The sequence below is a fragment of the Canis lupus genome, chromosome 23 (assembly GCF_003254725.2).
Source record: "Canis lupus dingo isolate Sandy chromosome 23, ASM325472v2, whole genome shotgun sequence".
Lineage (NCBI taxonomy): Eukaryota > Metazoa > Chordata > Mammalia > Carnivora > Canidae > Canis > Canis lupus.
This window is the reverse complement of record NC_064265.1, coordinates 34,959,072-34,985,809: the sequence shown is the minus strand read 5'-3', so window position 1 is coordinate 34,985,809 and position 26,738 is coordinate 34,959,072. Positions and strand designations below refer to the sequence as shown.

The 26,738-nt window shown below is 35.2% G+C and overlaps 2 protein-coding genes across 4 annotated transcripts in view; one reads left to right on the top strand and one right to left on the bottom strand.

The window, feature by feature from the left end:
• The window catches only part of PIK3CB (phosphatidylinositol-4,5-bisphosphate 3-kinase catalytic subunit beta), a 203,053-nt gene that overhangs the window by 110,905 nt on the left and 65,410 nt on the right, over nt 1-26,738 (top strand). For all 3 annotated transcript variants that reach the window (XM_035704803.2, XM_025449126.3, XM_035704804.2), the window contains 5 exons: nt 1,053-1,130; nt 16,946-17,197; nt 18,561-18,657; nt 22,048-22,178; nt 24,630-24,680. In XM_035704803.2, coding sequence (XP_035560696.1) covers nt 1,053-1,130; nt 16,946-17,197; nt 18,561-18,657; nt 22,048-22,178; nt 24,630-24,680 — 609 coding nt within the window. The remainder of the gene's footprint in view (nt 1-1,052; nt 1,131-16,945; nt 17,198-18,560; nt 18,658-22,047; nt 22,179-24,629; nt 24,681-26,738) is intronic.
• The window catches only part of FAIM (Fas apoptotic inhibitory molecule), a 118,611-nt gene continuing 93,922 nt past the window's right edge, over nt 2,050-26,738 (bottom strand). The window contains exon 6 of the mRNA XM_049099734.1: nt 2,050-2,157. Coding sequence (XP_048955691.1) covers nt 2,065-2,157 — 93 coding nt within the window. The 3' untranslated portion in view covers nt 2,050-2,064. The remainder of the gene's footprint in view (nt 2,158-26,738) is intronic.

Sequence of the window (26,738 nt, the reverse complement as noted above, 5' to 3'; positions counted from 1 at the left end):
GTTAGGTTGTGTGCTTAAGCCTCACATATTTTCTCTGCTCACTTCTTCTGTGACAACCAGTGTACATTTGCCAAAAATCTATTTTCATTTATTGGTAATTATCTTTCTAGCTACTATTCTTTTTCCTCAGCTCAAGCTACATATAAATGTAAATATGCTATTTCTGGTTTCAGTGTTCTTTTTGTGTCACAGAAAAATAACACCAAATTAGAAATTTCTTGAGATAACATCTAAACACTGACTTCAGTGAGCAATTTGAGACATTCTAGTAGAAAAGTTAGATGTGTAGACATAGTTGATTTTCTAGTGTATTTCATTTCTGTCAGCTTAGCTATGATAGCATTTTTAGTATAACTTGATACCTTCTTATTGAATACTTTTAGAATTTATTTATTTTTTTAAAGATTTTATTTATTTATTTGTGAGAGACAGAGAGAGAGAGAAAGAATGAGACAGAAAGGCAGAGACACAGGCAGAGAGAGAAGTAGGCTCCATGCAGGGAGCCCAACATGGGACTCAGTCCCACATCTCCAGGATCAGGCCCTGGACTGAAGGTGGCACTAAACCGCTGAGCCACCTGGGCTGCCCTAGAATTTAAATATATCAAAGATAACATTTTTTTCCCAGAATGTACTATATTTATATAAAGCAAATCTTAAGTTTCTTTTTATTGATTGGAATAGTTAACATTTTTAAATAGTTACTCAGTTTCAACAAGTTGTATGTTTAATCTCCGCTTGATGATTAAGATATTCACTGTATATTAATTTAAATGGTCAATTCTTAATTCATCCAAAGCTTTAATACTTTTAGTTGATGGTGTTTAATTTAGTGAATTTCTTGACAGTATTGGAATGCTGCCTGTGTTTTGTCATAAGAACTAAGTGCTAGTGATTGTGATGCTTAATTTAGTATATGGGATTTTCAGTTGTTAGTTTAGAGGTATTTTTTCATTATTTTGTTAGTGGACATGAGAACCGATAAGATGATTTCATTGCTAGTATATAATATTTATTTCTTTAATTAAAATACTCTATTTTATTCTTTTGCAGCATGTTTGGGAAAATAACAATCCTTTCCAAATTGTCTTGGTTAAGGGAAATAAACTTAACACAGAAGAAAGTGTAAAAGTGAGTACTTGTTAAGATTTGAGGTTTTTTATCTGCTCCATTGTTATTATTTATTATTTATTTTTATTTATTTATTATTTATTCATGAGAGACACAGACTGAGAGAGGCAGAGACACAGGCAGAGAGAGAAGCAGGCTCCATGAAGGCAGCCCGATGCGGGACTCGACCCCAGATCCTGGGATCATGACCCAAGCTGAAGGCAGGCGCCCAACCACTGAGCCACCCGGGAGTCCCTGTTATTATTTTTTGAAGATTTATTTATTCACTTTAGAGAGAAAGAGTGTGCGTACTTACGTGCGCATAAGTGCGGGCGCAGGGGGAGGGGCAGAGGGAGAGGGAGAGAAGCAGACCTTGCCCTGAGCATGGAGCCAGTCATGGCCGGATCCCAAGAAACCAAGAGTTGGCCACTCAACCAAATGAGTCACCCAGTTGCCCCTATCTGCTCCATTATTTGAATAACTCACTGATTTGCCTAATGAATGTCACATTGAAGATTAAGTTTTACCCATATTGGTCATTTACACAAGATAGATAGAATATGGTGACTTAATGTTAAGACAAGAATTTTTGTTTTAAAGTATTATTTGAATAGTTGAAGATGTAATGGATGTAGTGACATTTTCCCCGTATATATTATGTGAAAGAACTTGCTTATTTTTTTTTTTAAGATTTTAAAAATTTATTTATTCGTAGAGACAGAGAGAGAGAGGGGCAGAGACACACAGGCAGAGGGAGAAACGGGCTCCATGCAGGGAGCCCGACTTGAGACTCGATCCCGGGTCTCCATGATCACACCCCAGGCTGCAGGCAGTGCTAAACCGCTGCACCACTGGGGCTGCCCAAAAGAACTTGCTTAAATCAGGAATTCAGCAAATAACAATTTAAGCCAAAACTATAGGCCACAGGTTCCTATGCAAGCTTCATTCTCCTTTGTCAGCCTTGTTTAGAGTTTGACTCAGTCTTCTTTCTCAGGCCTTTTTTTTTCTTTGAAACTTGCTGAACACAGAGAAAATGTAATACCATTTCCTGGAAGAAAATAGAGGACTACATTATGGACCACAAGTTGTTAACACATGGAGATTTATTGCATAACCCCATATAATTAAGTAAAGACTTAACAAGGCATTTGTCTCAAAGTGTAAAGTATGCATTTTCCTCTGTTTTGCTTGGTAGGAAAGTGAGTGAATAGTTTTGTGATCCAAGAAAGAGATTCACTTAATTTGAGATGTTTGCTGGCATGAGGATATATTCAGGAGCAACTTGCCAAAGATTACCAGTGCCTTGCTTTTATAAATAGTCTTTAAATATTCTTTGGTTAGCTGTCATTAAAACAGGGTCCTTTTTTTGCTCTTATATTCTCAGTTAGGATTTAATTTTTAATGAGTATGCTTATGGTCAGTTAGCCTTTGTTTTCTGTTTTAGTGGTAATTCTATTTTTTCTTTGAACTTTTCTTAATTTTTGTTGAGTTGCGGAAGTATAACATGATTGTTAGAACAGGTAAAATAGTCCACACACCATTAAAGAAAAAAGTTATTGATATTTTTTCCTCTTACATATTGACTTGAGAAGTCTTCCTCTTACCAATTTTTCTGAATAAGCTTATATGGGATTGGTATTATTTCTTCCTTAAATGTTTGGTAAGATTTACTCCAAGCCATCTGACCCTGGAGTTTTCTTTGTGGGGAGATTTTTAATTAGAAATTCAATTTTCTTTCTTTCTTTCTTTCTTTCTTTCTTTCTTTCTTTCTTTCTTGATTTATTTGAGAAAGAAAGGGAGAGTGAGCAAGTGGGGGGAAGGGGCAGAGGGAGAGAAGGAATCTCAAGCAGACTCCCCTCTGAGCACAGAGCCTGAGATGGGGCCCCCATCCCATGACCTGGGCCGAAAATAAGAGTTGGACACTTAACCCACTGAGCCACCCAGGCACCCCTAGGAATTTAATTTCTTTAATGGATATATAGAAAGTCCGATTTTCTAGGTTTTTTTTTTTTTAAGACTTTATTTATTCATGAGATAGAAAGAGAGAGAGAGGCAGAGACATGGGCAGAGGGAGAAAGCAGGCTCCATGCAGGGATGGAGGATTGATGTGGGACTCAATCCTGGGTCTCCAGGATCACATCCTAGACTGAAGGCAGCGCTAAACCGCTGAGCCACCCGGGCTGCTCTCTTGTGTCAGTTTTGATAATTTTTGTCCTTTGAAGAATTTGTTTTATGTTGTTACATTTTTGGCATTACATTCATGATAGCCCCTTAAGTTAGTTTTCCTTTGCTGTTTAACAGATTGCCACAAACCTAGCATCTTGAATATGTATTTATTATCTTACTTTTCTGTTGGTCAGAAGTCTGGGCATGGTGTGTGGCTGGGTTTTCTGCTTATGCTTTTGCAAGGTTGAAATCCAGATGTTAGTTTGGTTGTATTTTTTCCTGAAGGCTCTGGGGAAGAATTTGCTACCAAGGGAATTCAAATTTAGTTCCTTGAAGTTGTAGAACTGAGGTTCTCATTTCCTTGCTTGGTCTTGGTAGGGGATTGACTAAAGATTTCTCTTACTAGAGGCATCTTTCAAGCCTGGCTATGTGGCTCTCCGTTTTTAACTGTAGAAATGGAGAATTTCTCAAGCATCAAATCCTTCTCACATTTGCCAGTAAGAGCCTGGTCCCTTTTTAAGGGCTCATCAATGCATCAGGCCATGAAAGATAATCTCCCTTCCACAAAGTGAGCTATGTCAAATAGTATACCCCCTAATTACAGGAGTGAAATCCATTATATTCCTAGTCCCCGAGATCTTATAGGGCGCATGATTGTCTTAACTCTGTGAGTTTGCTTAGAATTTTGGAGCATATTGCTTCCTTATCAGTTTTTTCCTAGCCTTGTTGTGTTTCACTTTTCAGGTATGCATCTTCATATTCAGGAGGAGCCTGAATTCAGTGCTGTCCCAAATCTGTGTGCATTAATGCACACAAAATTCAAGAAGCCCTCTAGTTATAGCTCTAAGGTTAAAGGGGTCTTCTAACACTCAGAAAAAGTGAGGCTCTCCCTGCTTTTTTCCCCTGTTGTTTCCTGTTCTTTTCTCTGTTCTCATTTGCCCCAGTTTTTAAGAAGTCCTGTGGCAGCAGCAACAATAATAGGGATAGGCCTAAAATGCAGAGTTGAACCTTCTCTGATTAGAGGAGTTGTAGAGAGAATGGGGCAAATGCTCACAGACTTTTTCTTTTTCTGTTCTTCTGCTGTTTGGCACAGTTCCAGGATGTGTGGGTGAATGAAGCTTTAGCTTTCTGGCTGGGTGATACAAAAAGGTCCCCAGGCAACCAAAAAATTCTTGATGATTGAAGAGTGAGAGGAGCTTGGGGAAGCAACTCCTTAAAGTTGTTTATGCTTATAGGTTTATTCCTGAGCTGTACATATGTGGATCTGACTCTTAATTGCCTACATACTTTGAGAACTGAACTGTAGCATATACTCCCACCCAGGTCTCAGTCTGGTCACTGTATGCTGCACACAGAGGACGAATCCAAGAGCTCTCTAAAGGATTTTAAAAACTGAACTGGTATTAGAACCATAGCTTCAAGGGGCTTATTGCACCTTGGAGTTTGAACATAAACCATTTCTCCTAAAACATCAACATTCTCCGTAGACTATAAATAAAACCCAGAGTCTTATAACATGGTGGTCTTAATGGTCTAGGATGCAATTTAAAATTAATTGGCATATAAGGAGCCAGGAAAATCTCAAGATGTATGGATAATGATAACAAGTGTCAGTGCTCAGATTGACATAGGTGGTAAGTCAGTTATTATAAAAATTCTCCAAGGAAGGACAAACACAATTGAAAAGGATGGAAAAATAGAAAATTTCTGCCAAGAAATAGAAGATATAATAGAAACCATATGGAAAATTTAGAACTGAAGAATACAGTAAATTATAATTTAAAAACTCATTGAATGGACACAATAGTGAAATGGTAATGAGAAAGGTAAGAGTAAAAAAAAAAGGTAAGAGTCAGTGAATTTGAAAATTAATAAAAATAATTTCCAATTTGAACAAAATAGAGAAAAATGAGGGAGAAAAAACTCTTTATGGCCTCAGATACCTGTGCAACAATATCAGAAGGTTGAACATTTGTGTAATCTGAGTTCCAGAAAGAAAAAGAGTACAGTTCAGAAAAAGTATATAAAGAAATTATCATTGGGAGCTTACAAAGTTGGTGAAAGACATAAATATAACAGATTCAAGAAGCTCAATGAACCACAAGGAGGATAAACCCACAGAATGTCAAGTTCACGTATATCTGATAGCACACTAATTAGTCAAAAATCATAACACCTCATAGCCTACTTATATGGGTCTCAGCACCCTTAAACTGTTAAAATATATATTACCTGAAGAAATAAGGAAACTATCTTAATCTTTTTTTCTCTTATCAGTGTCTGAAACACTAAATAAATATTTGTGCTATGAATTAATACATTTTAATGTAACTGTCTCTAACATATTCTTAAAGGTAGCATAACACTCCTCCCAAAAACCAGAACAAATCTGTCTCTTTACAAAGTGATACCTTTCAGGAAACTGTGGGAATTTCAGCCTGTTTATGCCACTGACCTTTTTTTGTGTCTAATATCTAAAGGCAGCAAGTGGTGGATTTTGGCCATTATTACTGAACAAGAAGGAAATTAGGTATAATGTTGGGAAAAAGTTTCATGGCTTGCCCAACACAGAAATTGTTGAATTCAGGAATGCAGTCTGTGTGCAGCTTTGGCACATCCTTGCTATAGCACAGGGAAAGTTCTTTGCATGATAAAGCCTGCCTTTTCCTGTTCTCCAAATGTTCTGGGGCTTGTGTAAAAGGGTCTTTTTGGAAGTTTACTCAAGTTGGACAATAAAACATGACTGTGTTAAGCATGATGGTGCTTTAAAATTCTTTACTTTTCAGAGCTTGAAGTTGCTTCAGTCCAAGAATCATGGAATGGGACAATTTTGACAAAATTCCATGTGATACAAATTCAGAGTATAGTTTTTCTCACTGCTTTTTCTAAAATAAAAACTTCTCCTTAATCCTGCTATCATGGGAAATTCTAAGTTCAGAAAACATAGGGTTCCTATCTATCTATCTATCTATCTATCTATCTATCTATCTATCTATTTATATTTTATTTATTCATGAGAGACAGAGAGACAGAGAGAGAGAAAGAGGCAGAGACACAGGCAGAGGGAGAAGCAGGCTCCATGCAGGGAGCCTGACATGGGACTGGATCCAGGGTCTCCAGGATCACACTCTGGGCTAAAGGCAAAGCTAAACCGCTGAGCCACCTGGGCTGCCCCACCTCAATTTATTTTAAATGTAGATCACTTTTAGTACCTCTTTTTTGTTTTTAACCATGTATCAACTTGAATTATTTTAGCCAATTACTAGGAGATTTCTCAAGTATATATAATCTTAATGACTGGTCTTAAATCACACTTTGACTAGGTAATGAGTAATATTTCAGTACATTTCTTCAGAATGTTCAGGGTCTCTTTTTTTATTGTTACCATGCCTTGGTTAGAGTCTTTTTTATTACTCTTTTCTAGATCATACTCTTTGCTGTTGCTATTTATAGCTAGTAGATCTTTATAGATATAGATCTTTTCAAGTTCATTATACTCCAGATTTTTTGAGCTTTGTAGCCAACTGATTCATACTTTTACTTCATTCCTTATGTTTGAATTCTGTTAGAAGTTGGTTGATGGAATTACAACTAGCGGTTTTTGTTTTGGTTCTTTCAATACTAACATTTATTAAGTACTTACGGAGTGAACTCCTTTATGTTCTTACTCTCAAAAATTGTTAGAAACCAAGAGATGCCAACGTTTTCAAGTTCAGCAATTTAAGTAGCTTGTTTTTATCACAAAAACATTGAAAAGTATTCATTTCTTTAAACTTGTAATTTTTCTGAATAAACTATTCTAATTCATAAGTCTCACTAAGTGTTCAGGGTCATCGAGAGTAAGAACTGAATACCATTTTTATACTGAAATTCCTGTCTTACAAAGATGCAAAATGTGTTTTATATATGTTTTGTTTTATGATTTACCAAATTTCACTTCACAAGTTCAGTGTATAATGCTCAATCCATCTCTCTCTCTCTCTGTCCCTCTCTCAATACACACACACACACACACACACACACACACAGTGTCCTTATATAAAATTTTGACTTTTTAAAAAATAATTGAGGGTAATTAACAGTCAAAAAAGTCAGGAGCAAGATTCACCGTATGTATGTATGTGGTAAGATCCTCCATAACTGTTTGATGTTGGAGTATGGATTTTGCTCTCTTGCAATATAGCTAGTGGTCAAAGCAAAGAAAACATGATCAGTTATAATATTCAGAATTTAGGGGATGCCTGGGTGGCTCAGCGGTTGAACAGCTCCCTTTGGCTCAGGGTATGATCCTGGGATCTGGGATCTAGTCCCACATCGGGCTCCTTACACGGGGCCTGCTTCTCCCTCTGCTTGTCTCTGCCTCTCTGTCTGTGTCTCTCATGAATAAATAAATAAAATCTTTAAAAAGAATTCAGAATTTCTCTGAAGATAAACTAGTTACTCATGTGTTTGGAACTCATCCTGATAGTACTATAAACAGAGAGATGTTAGTGGTTCCTTATGAAGGAGACACAGTGGGAGATAAAGTGGGTGCCAACACCTATGTCAGCATCATTACAGTAGATAAAATGTTTCACGTATCTTTCTTTTTTAAAATTTTGTAAATTTAAATCCAATTTAATTAACATATAGTGTTTTTATTAGTATCAAAGGTTGAATTTAGAGGTTCATTCTTTTTTAAAATAAGGTTTATTTATTTTAGAAAGAGAATGTTCTGGGGGTAGAGAAGAGAGAGAGGGAGAAATCTCTAGCAGACTCCCTGCTGAGCACGTAGCAGTGCTCCGTCTAATGACCCTGAGATTATGACCTTAGCTAAAACTAAGAGTTGGACGCCTAGTTGACAAGAGCTACCCAGGTGGCTCTCACATATGTTTCTTTTATAGACTCTTTCACTGGCTAGACTTAAAATATAATATTGACAGCACAATAGGAAAAGTTATTTTTTTAAGATTTATTTATTAATTTTTAGAGTGTGAGAGAGCACATGCTGGCAGGAAGGGGCAGAGAGAGAATCTTAAGCCAACTCTATGCTAAGTGCAGAGCCCAGGACTCAGATCATGACCTAAGTTGAAACTAAAAGTCAGAGGCTTAACCAGCTGTGTCACCCAGGCGTCCTAGGAACAGTAATTCTATAGGAGACCAAAGTAATTCAGTCTAGATATTATCCTTAACCATGTGATGGTTTATCTTTAACTGAATGGTAATATTTGAACTTCCCAAAGAAATATATTGTGTGTCTTTCAGGGAAGTTCTGTATGCATATTTTTACCTCAAACTCAGTTTTGGGTAAGGTTTAGGTAGCAGAGACTTTGTTGTGGCCATTTAAGGTCAGGTGAGCCTAGAGTAGAATAAAAGTAGTCTTAGGAACATGAAATTCCTAAGCAGAGATCTTGTGTGAATAGATGACAACCCTTACCCCACCCCCCATACATCTTTACTTGGAGATTTATGGAGCATCAGGTGCATATTGAACAACCTGCCTTTTTCTGGAAGAAAAACGCTCTTTATTTTATTTTATTTTATTTTATTTTTTTAATTTTTATTTTATTTTATTATAATTTTTAAAAATGTTATTTTTATTTGCATTTATTCTATGCAGAATTTACTCCCAGACCATAAGTTTTTGTTTCCTCAGTTTCTTTTGGGGTATCCTTTTCTTATGTGCAACCTCCTCTTATTTAGGAACAATCTGCTCATTTTTAGTAAGGATCGTCTCAGTGTGGCAGGGAGAGCTCATGTATGGATTAATCTGACCATGAACCCTTTAAGTTATACACCGCATCTTGGGGACTTTGTTCACCTGGATGTGCTCAGTGACCAGAGAATCTACATCTAAACTCTTAAGTTCAGCATTACTCTCTGCATTTTTAAGCATGTCAGTAAAAATTCAGCACTCTTCTTGGGCCACTGACTTGTGTCCAGCCCCACTGTTTGGCCTGGGCACACACTGCTTCTGCAAAGTGACATCTTTCAGAAACTTGGTGACTTTTTGGGTATGCATACTCTTGATGGCCTGGGCAGTTCCACTTGTGTTTGTAGAGTGAACACAAGGGTTTGAACTTCTTGATTTGCATGATTTTGTAGGGTTTTCTGAGTCAAGCGAATAGTGAACCATTTTCAGAGGTCACCCCAGGCTGCTTAGGGGAAGAGTGAAAAATACTCTTTAAACCCTTTATGCGTCCCAACATACATGCCATCCTCAATCTACCCCACCCATGTGACTTCACAATATAGTAACAAGGATCTATCTATAGTTGGTGAGTATTGGATTCTGATTTTTTTATTAGCTATATCATTTGACCTTCCTCATTATTTGCTTTCCTTGTCTTATGAATAATAATGGACTAGTATTTCATTTTTCTAATATTCTATAACTTCTAAATAGAATAGATTGACAGACAGGGGTATCCATGAGAGCATGTCATCTTCAGGTAACAGAAAATCTAACAAAAAGGAGCTTAAATAGGAGCTTTACATTTTTTAAATAGTTTTATCAAATGTAAGGAAGGTTCATCTTACAGGAGGGTAAATGGTTATGCAAGTTTTCAACAGTTAATTAAAGGTAAGAAATGTTCTTGCAGGAACAGAAGAATAATTTTACATTTGAAACTGGTTAGTTATGGTCCTGGTTGGCCCCAAAATATGTGGTATGGAGGAGAGGCAGGTAATTAGGTTTATCCAGGGTATGGACTTCAGATGAATGTGACAGAAGGAGAGACACACCTTGGCAGAAAGTTTTGGTGAAGGCAAAGGCAGACAAAGGTGATAGAGGAAAGCTGAGGTTGGGAAGGGGGAAGTGTTGGTCATTGAAATGGAGGCCTTAAAGAGGGCAAGGAGATTTTCCTGTAGAGTGTCCAGAGTGAGTTGGTAGGGGAGGTGGTAGAGAGTGAGATGTAGCAGTTAGTGATTTGGAGATGTTAGGGTGTGGCAAAGTCCAATTCTGGATGTGTTTGGGTTTGTGTGGCTGAGGAGGGGAGAGGAAGCACTATAGAGGTTTTAGGTCAAGTAACTCAGAGGTCAGATGGATTGTTTGCTTCAGGCATGTGGGCCCTGCTTCAGCAACAACTCTTAAGTGTTTTTCCTCTCATTTGAATTCTTCACATCTTAGAAAGCAATAATTGATATTCTCTTTGCAAGAAAATTGAAAAAATTGTACCTCCTTTGCTTATGATTCTCAGGCCTTTGTCTGTAGCCCAGATAGCTCTTCAGTTCTAGACTCCTGTTTTTACGTACTTTAGTACACATTTTTTTAAAAAAGATTATTTATTTATTCATGAGAGGCGGAGAGAGAGAGAGAGAGAGAGAGAGAGACAGAGGCAGAGGCAGAGACAGAGGCAGAGACAGAGGCAGAAGGAGAAGCAGGCTCCATGCAGGGAGCCGGACGTGAGACTTGATCCCGGTTCTCCAGGATCATGCCCCTTGGCTGAAGGTGGCGCTGAACTGCTGAGCCACCCAGGCTGCCCTAGTACACAATTCTAAAGCCAGTTTTATTTAGTGTTCCCCAACTCATTCTTTCACTCCTTTAACTAATTTTCCTCTTATATTTGGTTAAAAAAAAAAAAAAGCAGCTGGAGTTACCCCTCTCCTTTACCTACCATATCTAATCAATTGATCACATGCTGTTGATCCTGTCTCATTGAAATTCATTACTTTTCCTTTCTTCCTCTTTGTCTTCCTGACCATTTCATAATTCACACCTTTACCATCTCTCCTTGAATTACAGCAACAGCCACCACCACCCCTCTGCTCTTCTTGCCTCTTTTCACACCTTACCTTATAACCAAGCTTTTCTTTTCCCTGAAAACAAAGTAATCTTTCAGTGGTTTAAATTCTATTCCTGTTTAGTTTCAGTGGTTTAAGTTCTGTTCCTGGCCCTGACTTTGCTGCTCACCTCTCCAACCCAAGAGGCCATTGTGCCTCTAGCTGTGCCTCTAGCTGTGCCACGGTGTTTTTGGTTCTTAAGGCATGCTAGGGGAGTTTGTTTTGCCCAGGCAGTAGGCACACCTTTCCTTCCTGCCTGTTGAACCCTTTTATGATAATGACTGGTGTGATAGTGGCAGAACCTTTCCTAACCTCCTGATAAACTAAAATTACCATCCACGATGTGTTCATTAAGTGGTGCGCAATCTTCCTGAGGTATATTAGGGAGGAAAAGAAAAGTTCAGAATCTGGCTTTTGTGCTTCTTCCTGCTTCCCATATAATTTTACTAACATTAAATGCCATTTATTGAGTATTTCATGATGGGGCCATTTCTAAATTGCTTAGGAGAAAATAATTAATGGTTCTTATAGGCAATTACAGTTTTCTTTATAAAATAATTGTTATTCCTATTTTGTCTTGGCTTTTAAAAATACTAGTATTGCGTTGCAGTTTAGATACTTTGAGTATATAGCATAAAGGAAAATACAAAGATTTCCTTAAAGTGCTATTGTATAAATCCTTCTTTATAATTATTGTTATCATATTCCTTACAGAGTAAGAATGAATCCCCAGACTTTTCACTTAATTTTGGGGAACACAGGGAAATAGCATTTAAAGTAGTGTAGAGACATGGGCTTAAAAGTTGCTTAGAGCTATGGCTACTCAGTCTTGACACTGTATTAATTAATTTATTTAAATTTTTGACACTTTAAAAACAGGTAACCTTGAATGGTTTTTCATAAAGATTTTATTTATTTATTTTGGAGAGAGAGAGAGAGCAAGAACATGTGTGCACATGTGCGCATGCAAGTGGGGTGGAGGGCAGAAGGAGAGAGAGAATTTCAAGCCAACTCCACACTGAGTGTGGAGCCCGATGCAGGGCTGGATCCCACAACCCTGAGATCATGACCTGAACTGAAATCAAGAGTGGGACACTCAACTGATTGAGCCACTCAGGTGCCCTGGATGGTAGTTTTTTAAAGAATAATACAAAAAGATGATTTCATTCATATTTGCATTAAATATAATGAGTTTTGGATTGATTTTGAGCATTTGGTGTTATACTTGTGTATAGGATCTAAGTTTAGATCATCAGCTATTTTGTGTGGTACTTTGTAGAATGATAATTTAAAAATATTTTATAGTTAACATAAAATAAAATCCACAATCACTTAAGAGAATGATAAATCACCAGTAATCTTGCTATCCTACCATAACTGTATTCATTTCTTTGCACCATCACTATGTGAAGATGCTCTTAGTGAGTTTATATTGTATTATTTTATCTTCTCTTTCATTTAAGAGTACAGTGTAGGGAAGTCTGGCTGGCTCAGTTGGTAGACTATGCGACTCTTGATCTCAAGGTTGTGAGTTCAAGCCCCACATTGGGCATAGAAACAACTTAACAAAAAACAAATTAATATATAAAAAGTTTTAAAATAGATCACATCAGGGATCCCTGGGTGGCACAGCGGTTTAGCGCCTGCCTTTGGCCCAGGGCGCGATCCTGGAGACCTGGGATCGAATCCCACGTCGGGCTCCCGGTGCATGGAGCCTGCTTCTCCCTCTGCCTGTGTCTCTGCTTCTCTCTCTCTCTCTCTCTCGCTGTGACTATCATAAATAAATAAAAATTAAAAAAAAATAAAATAGATCACATCATAAGTCCTTTTCCTCCTGTATACAGTATAGGCTTGATGATAGATTGAAAGTAAGAAACATAAATGTCTAAGTAGATGCTGACATGGCTCCATTCTCATTATGATTAGTTAGATTCTAAAGAAGATTTTTGGTTGAGTTTGACATAGAAGAGAAATGCGTAGGTTTTATAGCTTGCTGGGGAGGAGTTTTTTCCAACTTAGAGAAGCAAAGGAACAAGGTCTAAGTACTTGGGAAATTGGAGCAATATGGAACTAGAGATTTTAAGTAGAAAGAATGATCCCTTTTCTGTGAAGTTGAAGGAAATCAAATGTGTGTTCAGATAAAAATTTTGGTGGCCTGAGAATTTACTGCAAGTGCTTTTAGTAATTCTCTATAATCCCTATTACTTTAATCTTTACTATATAATAATAATCCATCTGTATTTGGAATAAATAATTTTCTCTTTTAGCTTAAAAAAATTTTTTTAAAAAAGATTTTATTTATTCATGAGAGTCGCAGAGAGAGGCAGAGACACAGGCAGAGGGAGGAGAAGCAGGCTCCATGCAGGAGCCCGATGTGGGACTCGATCCCAAAACTCTGGATCATGTCCTGAGCCAAAGGCAGACGCTCAACCACGGAGCCACCCAGGCATCCTGCTTAAAAATTTTTTTAAAGGAAAAATTCAAACATACATGAAAGTAGAAAGAATGGTGTAATCAACTTCCATGAACCCATCATTTACCTTCAGTAGTTATTCTGATAGCTTTTTAATAATTTTTCCTTTTAATTAGCTTTTTAATGATTTAACAAATCTAACCCTTTAATCTGTATTTATTTTTATTTTTAAAAAGATTTTATTTATTTTGAGAGAAAGAGAGTGCATGTAAACAGGGGGAGGGCAGAGGGAGAGAGAATCTCAGGCCGACCCCACACTGAGTACAGAGCCTCATTATGGGACTGATCTCACAACCCAAGACAATAAACTGAGCCGAAATCAAGAATCAGACACTTAACTGACTGAGCCACCCAGACACCCTAATCTGTGTTTATTTTGCAAGAGTTAGATAAATGAATACTGTTTATTAAAGTGAATTATTATTTTCCACATTATGAAATATAGCGGCACCTGGGTGCCTTAGTCAGTTAAACATCTGCCCTCAGCTCAAGTTGTGATCCCAAGGTCCTGGGTATGAGTCCCATGTTGGGCTCCCTGCTCAGTGGGGAGCCTGCATCTCTTCCCCTCTGCCCCTCCCCTCTGCTCATACTCTCTCTAAATAAATAAAGTCTTAAAAAAACATTATGAAGTGTGTAGTCTACTAACCTGTAGTTTTATTTAAGTCAGTATAACATAATTTTAATAGCTTTTAAACTCAAATAACTCTAATACAAATATTTTAATAATTAAAAAAATTGAGTTTTACTTAAAATTTTATATTTCTATTTAAATATGTTCCTGTATCTTTAGATAGAATGGATATTCTTGGATATTACCTTCCTTTTCAAAATGAAGATAATGTCTCTTCTAATAAGTCAAATTTTATTGATAAGCTTATTTTAAAGACAAACCTAAATATTCACATTCATTTATTTAGTAAACAGTAATACTCAATTTACTATTTACTAGTATACTAATACCACATTTGAGTAAATCAATATAAAAATATTTGACCACAAAGTATTTCACTGTCAGTCTGTTTTTAATATTGTGTTTAGTTCTACTTCCACACTCACTTTTTAACTTACTAATTAATTTATTGATGTATGGTTCATACACAGTGTTTCCGGTGTACAGCATAGTAATTGGGCAACTCTATGCATTATGCTGTGCCCACTACAAGTATACCTATGATTTGTCACCATACAACACTGTTACAGTACCATTGGTTATATTCCCTATGCTGCATCTTTCATCTTGGTGACTTATTCATTCTATAACTGAAGCCTGTACCTTCACCCATTTCACCTTCCCCCTACCCCCCTTAGCAACCATCATTTGTTATCTGTATGTATGGGTTTTTTTTTTCCTGCTTTGTTCATTTGTTCTTTTGTTTTTAGATTTCACATATAAGTGAAATCATGTGGAATTTGTCTTTCTCTCTGACTTATTTCACTTAGCATAATATCCTCTAATGTTGCAAATGACAAGATCTTATCCTTTGCTATGGCTGAGTAATATTCCATTATATATGTATAACACATCTTCTTAATCCATTCATCAATGGACAGACACTTGGGTTGCTCAGATATCTGGCTGTTATAAATAATGCTAAAATAAATATAGAGATGTATACATCTTTTCAAACTGGTTTCCTTGATATTCTTTGGGTAAATAGCTCAGTAGTGGAACTATTGGATCATATAGTATTTTAATTTTTAAAAACATTTTTCAAGGAATCTTCATACTGTTTTCTCCAGTGGCTGCACCAGTTTATATTCCCACCAACAGTGCACAAGGATTCCCTTTTTTCCACATCCTCATCAGCACGTTGTATTTCTTGTTGTTTTGATTCTAGCCATTCTAACAAGTGTGAGGTAAAGTTTCATGGTGGCTTTGATTTGCATTTTCCTGATGATTAGTGATGTTGAGCATCTTTTCATATGTTTGTTGACCATCTGAATGTCTTCTTTGGAAAAACTTTCAGATTCTCTCCCCACTTTTAAATTGGATTGTTTGGGTTTGGGGGGGTATTGAGTTGATCTTGGATATTAACTCCTTATTAGATCCATCATTTGCGGGTATCTTTTCCTATTCAGAAGACTGCCTTTTTGTTAGGTTGGTGGTTTCCTTTATTGTGAAAAATCTTTTTAGTTTGATGTAGTCCCAGTAGTTTATTTTTGCTTTGTTTCCCTTGCTGGAGGAAACATTTCTAGGAAAATGTTGCTAAGGCCAGTGTTAAAGAAGTTACTGCCTATTTGGGAGTAATTTGAATTTTATGGTTTCAGGTCTCACATTTAGGTCTTTAATCCATTTTGATTTATTTTTGTTTATGGCATAAGAATGTGGTTCAGTTTCATTCTTTTCTCCAACATCACTTATTGAAGAGCTTGTCTTTTTTTCCCCATTGGTATATATTCTTGCCTCTTTTTTTTTTTTTTTTAGATTAATTGACTAGGTAAGTGTGCTTTTATCTCTGGATTGACTATTCTGTTCCATTGATGGATGTCTTTGTTTTTAAGACAGTACCATACTGTTTTGATTACTACAGCTTTGTAGTATATCTTGAAATCTGAGATTGTGGTGCCTCCAGCTTCATTCTTTCTCAAGGTTGCTTTGGCTATTTGGAGTCTTTTGTGATTCCGTATAGACTTTAGGGTTATTCTAGTTCTGTACTACACATTTTTAAATTTAGAAATAATTGGGTTGTGTCATTTTAAAAACTATATAATGACTGAGTAAAATTTTCTGGGACATTTCATATATGTCTTGCATCACTCTGAACCTGTGTCTTTAGGAAGAAATAAAAACCTGTGATGTGTAAGATAATTATAAATATGGATAGAATATCTTTAGGTGGCTCTTATAATGACCAGTTCATACATCATTCAGAAGTACAAAGAGATTTTAGAGACATTTTATCCATCACTTCCTTTCCAGTTATACAGAAGAGTAAGACAAGACCCTAAATAAATGCAGTCAGTGAAGGTGAGTATGCGATAGTAGTTTTTGTACTTAAGGTCTTGAGCTACTTACACCATTGAGACCTATTGCATTTTTTAAAAAAAAACTTATTTATTTATTCATGAGAGACAGAGAGAGGCAAAGACACAGGCAGAGGGAGAAGCAGGCTCCATGCAGGGAGCCTGACGTGGGACTTGATCCCAGGTCTCCAGGATCAGGACCTGGGCTAAAGGCAGCCCTAAATCGCTGAGCCACCCGGGCTGCCCCCTATTGCATTTTTTAGCTGGTTTACTTACTAAGTGAAAAATAGGTTAAAATAACAGTTTGGTGAATTATATACTGATTACTTACAGCCTGATGATTCTGTAAACAAAAATTTTTCCTAGAGTTGGTGTGCTTCTTCTCCCAGTATATGTTAGTTTTTCAAAATAGAAGTGTTTTGGTGGTGCAGTATTCATAAATCTGTATTTGTTTTTGTCTCCCTCGTTACAGGTTCATGTCAGGGCCGGCCTTTTTCATGGTACTGAACTCCTCTGTAAAACCATCGTAAGCTCAGAGATATCAGGGAAAAATGATCACATTTGGAATGAACCACTGGAATTTGATATAAATACTTGTGACCTGCCACGAATGGCTCGATTATGTTTTGCTGTTTATGCAGTTTTGGATAAAGTGAAAACAAAAAAGTCAACTAAAAATATTAATCCCTGTAAATATCAGACCATCCGGAAATCTGGGAAAGTGGTAATTATACGCTACAATGGAATAATTTAAAAACTCTTTGAAATAACTGAGTAACATAAGTTCAATAATAGCATAAAACTTTGTCTCTGTGAAGTGATTTTAAAGACAATAAATCTCCATTTTATGTCTTGTTCATTTATTTCTCTTTTGGCAAACTTGTTTTAGCAAATGTCTGTACATGTTCCAGTGTAAATAAAATACTTTTTAGAAGATAGAAATAAAAAAAGAATGAAAAGATTAAAAAAATTATATGTTCATAGTCCCTTAACTGAAATTCTATGTGCCACAGATGCTTGGACATTCAGAATTTTGTGAATTTTAGAAGATCATACAACATACTTCACACCTGTGGGACCTGGGGTACAAATCTGTAATCAAACACATCAGTATCTAGTGGTGAAATATATGAATATTCACACTAAATGAGACAAATGCAGAATATCAGTTAACTTTATGGCATTTCCAGCCATGTTTTGCTGTCAGATGAATTATGAACAAACTTTTAGTTTTAATTTCTTAGATTTCAAAATTGTGGGAAAAGGATGGTGTATCTGTTCTCATATTCTCATCTTTCATTTTATATTTTTAGTCAAATTTTTTCATTTTCTTTTAAGTTTGTGAAAAATTGGTTTGGAGGGATGGGGACATGAATTACATATATATATTTTAAAAGCTGGTTACTCTATTTATGTACATGAATATGTATTCTTTATTCATTAATGTAAGAATTAAGAAAGCTTTTCCTCTGCTTATTATCATACAGTTTTTAAAAAATAAAGTTTAGGGTGTAAAAGTCACAGAAGAGGTATTTTCTTAGTGTTTTTTCTTACACTATAATTTTATGCAAAGCATTTGACTTTTCTTTTTGCATTCAACTATTTTATAGGGTTTTTTGATACACCATGACCAAGTTATTTGGTCAAGGTGTCTATGTAAATTGGTCTAAGTATCTATGCTTCCTTCTAAGAAATAGAAATAAATTCTACAATACCTACAGACATTGCCTTCTCCTACATTAAAGTTAACTAAGGCTTTAAGCTCTTAAAAGAGACAGCCTGATGTTATATCACACATATTTTCTTGAATCATTAAAAATTTTTCATCATTTGTGGTATTAAGCAATAAATAATGTTTTTTTGGATACACTATTTCATCACGAATTGGCTTTCAAAGTTTTCTTGAACCATTGTAAAGATTTTGAACATTTTTCCATGTACATCTTGTTTTATTTTGGGTGATCTTTTGGAAGTCATCTGAACTCTAGAAATTTCTAGATTTAAATTTTGAAACAAAGGGGTATGTACATGTTTACATGGTAAAGTTCTTTTTCAGCATATTTATGCAGTGGTATCTTTTTCAACAGCATTATCCTGTGGCATGGGTAAATACGATGGTTTTTGACTTTAAAGGACAGTTGAGATCTGGAGACATAATATTGCACAGCTGGTCTTCATTTCCTGGTAAGACTTATATCCTAATCCTTAAAGAGTAACTATTGGTATGTGGACTAGTAATGTTTCTTTATGACTCACTATTTGTTTAGTAAAGAAACCATCATTTTGTATCTTTATTACTTATTTTAAAATGGTTTCCCGCAGATTATTTTAATATATTTAAAAAGTGATTTGTGTCTGAGTATATTTGTTATCTTGATGAATGTGTTCTTGCTTTAAATGTTTTAATTTTTTATAGATTTTGGAGAAATTCTAAGAGAATTTTATAGATTTTCGAGAATTCTCCTAAGAGAATAATGTCTTGTTTATAACAACCTTTGTTACTCCTAGTTGTACTAAATGTCTACACTAGTAGAAGGAACATTCACTAATATGGAAGAATTAGTAAAAACATAGTAAATGTTTCATTGGATTTAACCTGAAATTTGAGCTAAGAGGAGCACCTTCTATATGATATATTTCTGTAATATTATTCAAAGCACCCAAACAAGGTAGATAGTTTTATTTCCCTTTTACGTATGAGTAAAGTGAACCTTAGAGATAAGTTAGTCAGTCTTACGTAATTGGTTCAAAACTAAGATATGTACAAAAGACTGCTTGATTCTTTCCATTATTTCATACTAGTTTTCCCAGATGTTGGAAATTTTTAGTGTAAACTTTGTATATAATAGTGGTTTTCTTTTTTTTCCTGCCTTCATAGTTTGTAAATATAGTTAATAAAATTGTGAACTTCTTGCATTTAAATTTATTTTGTGACAAACACTTGAAAAATATTCATTTATTAGTAGTTGACATCTGAGAAATTGGTTTTGGATAATTCTTCACAAACATATTTAAAACTCATGTTCTAATATTTTATGTATGTATACTTCATTTTCTACCTTTCTTCCATATACCTGCAGTAGTTTTTACCAATCATGTTTTTCCCAATATAGGAGAGTAGTGTACATTTATATATACATTCTTAAAGAAATTATGAGCTTTATAGCTGCATGCATTTCAGCAGTTACACTTTTTTGAAAATCTTAATTTAGACTCACACATGTTCTCCAGAATCACCAAGCAACTTGACTGGTATTTTTAGCAAAATTGACAATTTGGGGCAGTATTAACTTGGCATACCATGAGCCTGACTTCATCTCTAACAAGATGTAATGTCAAAAATAATAAAAGAACACATTTGCTCTGTATGTATCAGCTGTAGAATTGGCACTTTATCCCAGTAGGAGTGAAGCTGAAACAAAGGAACTACAAATAATCTATTGTAGAGTCCTCATTAAGTGGTATGTAATTATATTACTGGTTGCTTTTGTATCTTTCCAGATTTCTTCATGTATACACTAGGAAATACAAATGTAGATTTCTATTTTTCTTCCTATTTTTAAACACAATAGCAAAAATGCATTTTGCCCTTTTAACCTTATGTATCTATATTGAGTGCTGCTGCTGTTCTTAATGTGGTCTTATCTTTTAATAATTTAAGCAGTGTTACAATGAATAATAACCTTACTTATATGCAGGTATATGTCTAACATAAATTCCTAGAGGTGGGTTTATTGAGTTAAAGAATAAATACATTTGTAAAAAAAAAAAAAAAGGAATAAATACATTTGTTATTGTACACCTCAAACTGATATAACACTATGTTAACTAACTGGAATTAAAAACTTAAAAAAATTAAAAGCTTGGAATTTTAAAATAAAAAAAAGAAATACACTTGTAATTTTGATAATCACAAATTTCCCTCCAGTTGAGGTTTTACCAATTTGTACTCTCTATTTATAATATATTAGAATACATTTTGTAATCACTTTTAAGCAAGGTTACCTCTCTGTGTTTGGGGCTGATAAGAATTCTAAAATGTTAAATTTTACTTTAGATAGATGGCATATGATAGGATAAAGGAGTATAATGCTACCAGATATCATAGTATAGAATTTAATTTTGCCGAGATATCTGCTTTAGGGTGTATAAATGAGAATTTCTTCCTTCTAGGTGACAATAGAATCTGTGAAATTAGGGAGTATTAAAGAACTGGAGCAAAGAATGGATTATGGAACTGAAATTTGCAAATACTTTTGTAAAGATTTTCTACCAGATGGCCTGGGTGGCTCAGATGGTTAGGTATCTGCCTTCAGCTCAGGTCATGATCTCCAGGTCCTGGGAGATAGAGCCCCTCCAGTGTAGGGCTCTCTGCTCAGCAGGGAGTCTGCTTCTCCTCCCTGTTTCTCAAATCAATAAATAAAATCATTTTTTAAAAAAGACTTTTTTTTTTTTTTTTTTAGCATTGGTAAGTAATTTGAGTATGCATAATATCTGGACATTAGGCCTGGACACAATGGATTTTTATCTTTTATTTCCTTAGGAGAGAACAAATGTACTAAAAATCAGTATATGGAAAGAGATAATAGTTTGGCGAGGAGAGTCTTTAGGCTGCACTGCAAATTCTGTTCTCTTGGGTTTACAGTCTCTTTAACAGTTAATTTATCTGTGAAGTGAAAAAGTTTTATGAGAACGTTGAAATCTAAAATTCTCATGCACAATTCTGTGAATAGACCATGTTTAGGTGGGGGAGCAGAGGAAGGAATGCCTTAAAGAAATAAGCAGTTTATTTAGTTAAAGGAGTACCACTTGAATGGAGTGTTCCAGAAACGACCAGAGAGCTCTTTAACTATATCAACAGTTATGGGATAATTGAAGAAGATAAACAACATTAGATTTGTCCAAAAAATATCACTGATGACTCTCAAGATATCTGTTTGGGTGCTGTGATGACCATCGAAAGTAATAAATTCATATATGTTGTGAAGTAATAAAAATTCTGTGGGTCACCTGATTTTGATGGAGAGCAATTCCAATTAAGTTTTTTTTAATTTCATGATTGAGAATAATTATCAAATTTGAAGAAGGAGTTGGGGTAGGTATTAATTTTTGCAAACTTTCTTATTTTAGAGGTGTATGTAAACTCACATTCAACTCTTGTGTCAAGTATTAACAGTAAATAAGAGGCTTACTGATAACAATTGTCTGCCAAATCCCTTAGGTGACATCCTTTTTTTTCTTTTTTTTTTTTTAATTTATTTATTTGAGGGAGACAGGGAGTAGTATGAGAGAGAGAGAGAGCAAGCAAGCGTGTACCCGCACTACACATACACACACATAGGCACACACAAGCAGCAAGGAGGGGCAGAGTGAGAAGCAAACTCCCTGCTGAGCAAGAAGCCCTATATAGGGCTCTATTCCAGGACCCTGGGATCTTGACCTGATCCAAAGCCTTAACATACTGAGCCACCCTGGTGCCCCTTAGGTGACATACTTTTAAAATTTTTTCTATTAAGGTTTTATTTTAGTTTAGTTTCAAAAATATTTTTTAATAAAATTATTTGCACATTTTAGATGAACTTGAAGAAATGTTGAATCCAATGGGAACTGTTCAAACAAATCCATATACTGAAAATGCAACAGCTTTGCATATCAAATTCCCAGAGAATAAAAAACAACCTTATTATTATCCTCCCTTTGATAAGGTAAGCCAATTATTTAAAGGGCCACTATGCATGAAAATCATCGAATCATTCTTGGCTCTGCATGTTTATAGTTTAATCTTTACATGTTTGTTTCTCTTTCAAATGTCACATACATTGGCAACTTGATTCAGCATGGAGCCAACTAACTCTTTTTAGTCTTGGCTTTATCACTGACCAGGTGAGACATCATATCATATCATATCTCTGGAGATCAGGTTTCTCATTTATAAAATGAGGAAATCATACTTGTTCTCTGAGGTTCTTTTTTTTTTTTAAATATTTTATTTATTCATGAGAGACACAGAGAGAGGCAAAGAGATAGGCAGAGGGATAAGCAGGCTCCATACAAGGAGCCAAATGTGGGAATTGATCCTGGTACTCCAGGATCACACCCTGGGCTGAAGGCGGGCACTAAATTGCTGAGCCACCCAGGTGTCCCTCTGAGGTTCTTTTCAATTTAAAATGGCTATAAATGCATTCATATGTAAGTCTGAGCATGTCAAATGTACATTCAAGCTTGCCCAGCATGTTCAGGGATTAATGACGTAGTCACTGCTGTGATATTCAAAGAACAGATGATTTATGTTGAATGTTACTATTAATAAGATTTCTTAAGGTACTGTTATTTATGTAGAATCTATAGCAAGGACTTACATTTTTAAACACATTTCCTTACAAACTTCTTATCTTGAGTATCAGAAGGTTATGGGGGAGGGTTGAAAATGGGGCTATGCTCATTTACATTCTGGGAGCTAGGCTGTCATATGTTCTATCTTCAGGCTTGGCATCTTTGTTTCAGATATGATTGATGCCGATTTTTATGAGAAAATCTTGGAACAAATTCTCAATAACAAGTCTATTTTATTTCTTTAATCTATGTGAGAATAATCTTCCTTTAAAAATTGATATTATACTAATTAATATTCAAATTAATCCACTTTTAAGCTTAATTGTATTTTAAAATTCAGCACTTTCAGACCTGTATAGTATAGATTTTTAAAATAGTGTATAAATTAAATTTATGTTCCCTAATGTTTCTTCTTTACTCTTATTTTAATTGAGTTTTATCCACATAAAAAATAACTTTTCACTTCAAATTCTTCTGAAATGACTTTCTGATCAGTAATATATAGCCAAATTAAATTTATGGTTAGTAGTACAAATCCCAAATATGCCAAGAACCATATACCTTATTGTACATTGAGTAGAATATAAGGTACATTTTGACTCATCCATTGCATTCATGCTATGGCTTTATTCCTTAGAATAGCAATTTAACCAGAAGGCATAGCTGCTTATGATACACTTTATACTCCAAGCTATGACTGTTTTTGCGTTCATTTATAGTATGTATTCAACAATCAGTTATAGTTTCTTTTGGATCAAATGGGGTGCTTTTTGAAGCAGTTTTATAAATAGAATATCCTATGCAAATACAAGAGTTTTCGTCTAATATTTCAAGGGAAATCCAGCTTCTTTAAAATGTCTTATTTCAGCATTGCCTAAGTCACTAAACTTTCCTTTTGCCTTTGTAATTTCTTAGAGTCTGTCTTTGAACATAAACTTGAGTTAGAGGGTTTTGTCTTTAAATATGTATAAATATATTTGTACTTATTGGGGTTTTTGAAATTGTATAATTTACATGTGATTATTTTAAAAAATCAAATAATACATATAAAAAAGGTGAAAGTTCCCATATTCTTTTTATTTAATATAATTATTTTTGTTGTGAGCACTTGTATACATTTTGCTTTTCAAGTCAATTTTATGGTTATTGATTAATTTTAATAACTATAATCTCATTTTGTCATAACAACCGTATGAAATAGGATAAAAGTTATCACTACACTTTACATATGAGGATATGGTCAAATTATTCATTTAGGATTATAGAAGCCAGTAAATGGATATAAATCTTCAGATTCTTTAACACTGATTTTCCCATATTTTCAAGAATCAGAGCCCTTCTTGAAATTAATGAATTCAAGAGATATTTTTAGGCTGTCTTTGATACTCTACTTTTGTTAATTCAGTAAAAAAACAATTACAAAAGACAAAAACCTAATCATTTAGTAACTCTTACATGCCTTTGCATTTTCTTAATCAGAAAATATTTACCTGTATTTAAAATTCTTTCACATACCAAAAACATTCTTTCACATACATATTCAAGTCTTTGCATTTTTTTAATCTACGGACAATGCTGATGCACCCTATACACCCTAGGAGTCACGGTCCCTTATAATACCATTGACTCTCAATTGTCAAGACTTTGAAGATTGGGAATCCCCACTGGAGACCATTTTGCATTTAGAGTTCATGTTTACATTATAAAGCATGCCAGACCTCATGTTATTTCTTGTAGTCTAAGTACAATTGTAATCATTTACAATTAAAATTTTACAAATAAAAGCACCAAAATTTAATTTAAAAAGTTTTTTTTTTTAACAGATAATCGAGAAGGCAGCTGAGATTGCAAGCAGTGACAGTGCTAATGTATCAGTAAGTATCAAGGTTTTAAAATGATCCTTTCTTATTATAATGTGGTCCTTACTACTTACTTGCATCTCATTTATGCTAATGACTTAGAGATAACCATACTCTTATGCAAGAATAGTCTGAGAGTTTATGTGAATATGTACATACAAATGTTTTGTTGAATGGCAGGTGTTTATAGGTGGTCTATGTTCAGTGGTAAACCCTTTTCTGATATAAACACAGGTTCAGCAGCTAGTCTTTTTTTTTTTAATTTGATTAATTTATATTTTAAAGTAGGCTTCACGTCCAACTTGGCCCTTAAACTCACAAAATGTAAGATCAAGAGTTGCATGTACTACTTATGGAGCCACCCAGGTGCCCCCATCAGCAGTCTTTAAGAGATGCTATGACACTTCATAGATCAACTGTACTATCTTTGTGAATGTTATTCAGTTGAATGAAGAGGCTGTAATTTTTCACACATAACAGGAGATATAGTCAGGCCAAGATCTACAGCTCTGGGGAACAAGGTTTTTTCCATTTTGGTGGTCTGTTATGTTAACATATAGTTTCTGTCTCATGGTTTAATTTAGTGCTTCAGCTTCTCATATTATTATGGTCCAGCCAGCAGGACTAGGTAAAAGGAAAAGCAGGAGTAGAGGCCACACCTATTCTTTTTTGAGGATATCATTGCTGCTCACATCTTATTTGCCAGGACTTACTCACATGCCCATACTTAACCACAAGTGAGGCTTGCGAAAGGTAGTCTTTAGTTTGCCAGGCAGGTACTTGGCTAAGAAAAAGAGATTCTAGTTAATAAAGGAAGAGCACAAAGAATACTGAGGGACAAACAGCAGTCTCTGTCATATATGCTATGCCCATTGTTTCTACCCAAAGACTACAAAATAGATTACTTTGTTTAGTTTACAATATATGTAGATTTCTACCACCTATACTTTTTAGCTTAATTTTTTGACTCTTAAATAGTTTAAGACTTTGCTGAGTCGAATCTGATACTCCTTTTTCATGTTACCTGTTTACAGTTTTTAATGTGTCTTCAGTATAAAGCCATTCTACATAAAATGGCAATTATATAGAGGCTAGGAGGCAAAATGGAGATAATGTATGTTTTTGTCATTTACATAGAATCAAAGCAGTATTTTATGATGGATAGTTGGAGAAATGTCTGGCCCAGGGTGTCTTCTGCTTTGCCCTTGGAATTCTCAAAAATATCCATAGTCCTGCAGTGCAGGTCATCTACTACTATAAATACTTTGAGCACTTCTCTTTAGAGAAACAAAAGAAGTTTATTACGAGTATCCACTTAACAGTTTGTTAATTATAGGCACACCTTGGAGATAGTGTAAGTTCTGCTCCAGACCACTGCAATAAAGAGAGTATCATGATAAAGTTAGTTGTGAATTTTTTGGTTTTCCAGTGCGTATAAAAGATTTACACTATACTGTTGTCTGTCAAATGTGCAATAGCGTTATGCCTAAAAAACAAGTACCTTAAAGTAAAAACACTATTTTGTTTAAAAGAAAAATGCTAACCATTATCTGATCTTTCAGCAGTTGTAATCTTTTTGCTGGGGGAAGTTCTTGCCTTGATGTTGATGGCTTCTGACGGATCAGGGTTGGGTTGCTGAAGGTTGTTGGGGTGGCAATGGCAGTTCTTAAAATAGTACAATAAAGTGTGCTGTATTAGTTGACTCTTCATCCTTTTCTGAATGATTTTTGTGCAGCAGCAATCTGTTTGGTAGCATTTTACCCACAGTAGAACTTCTTTCAACTTTCAAAATTAGAGTCACTGGCAGCCCGGGTGGCTCAGCGGTTTAGCGCCACCTTCAGGCCAGGGTGTGATCCTGGAGACCCAGGATCGAGTTCCACCTCAGGCTCCCTGCATGGAAGCCTGCTTCTGCTTCTCTCTGTCCCTGCCTCTCTCTCTGTCTCTCATGAACAAATAAATAAAATCTAAAAAAAAAAGAAAAAAAGAAAAATTAGAGTCAGTCCTCTCAAACCCTGCTGCTGCTTTATCAACTAACTTTATGTAATATTCTAAATCCTTTGTTGTCATTTTTAA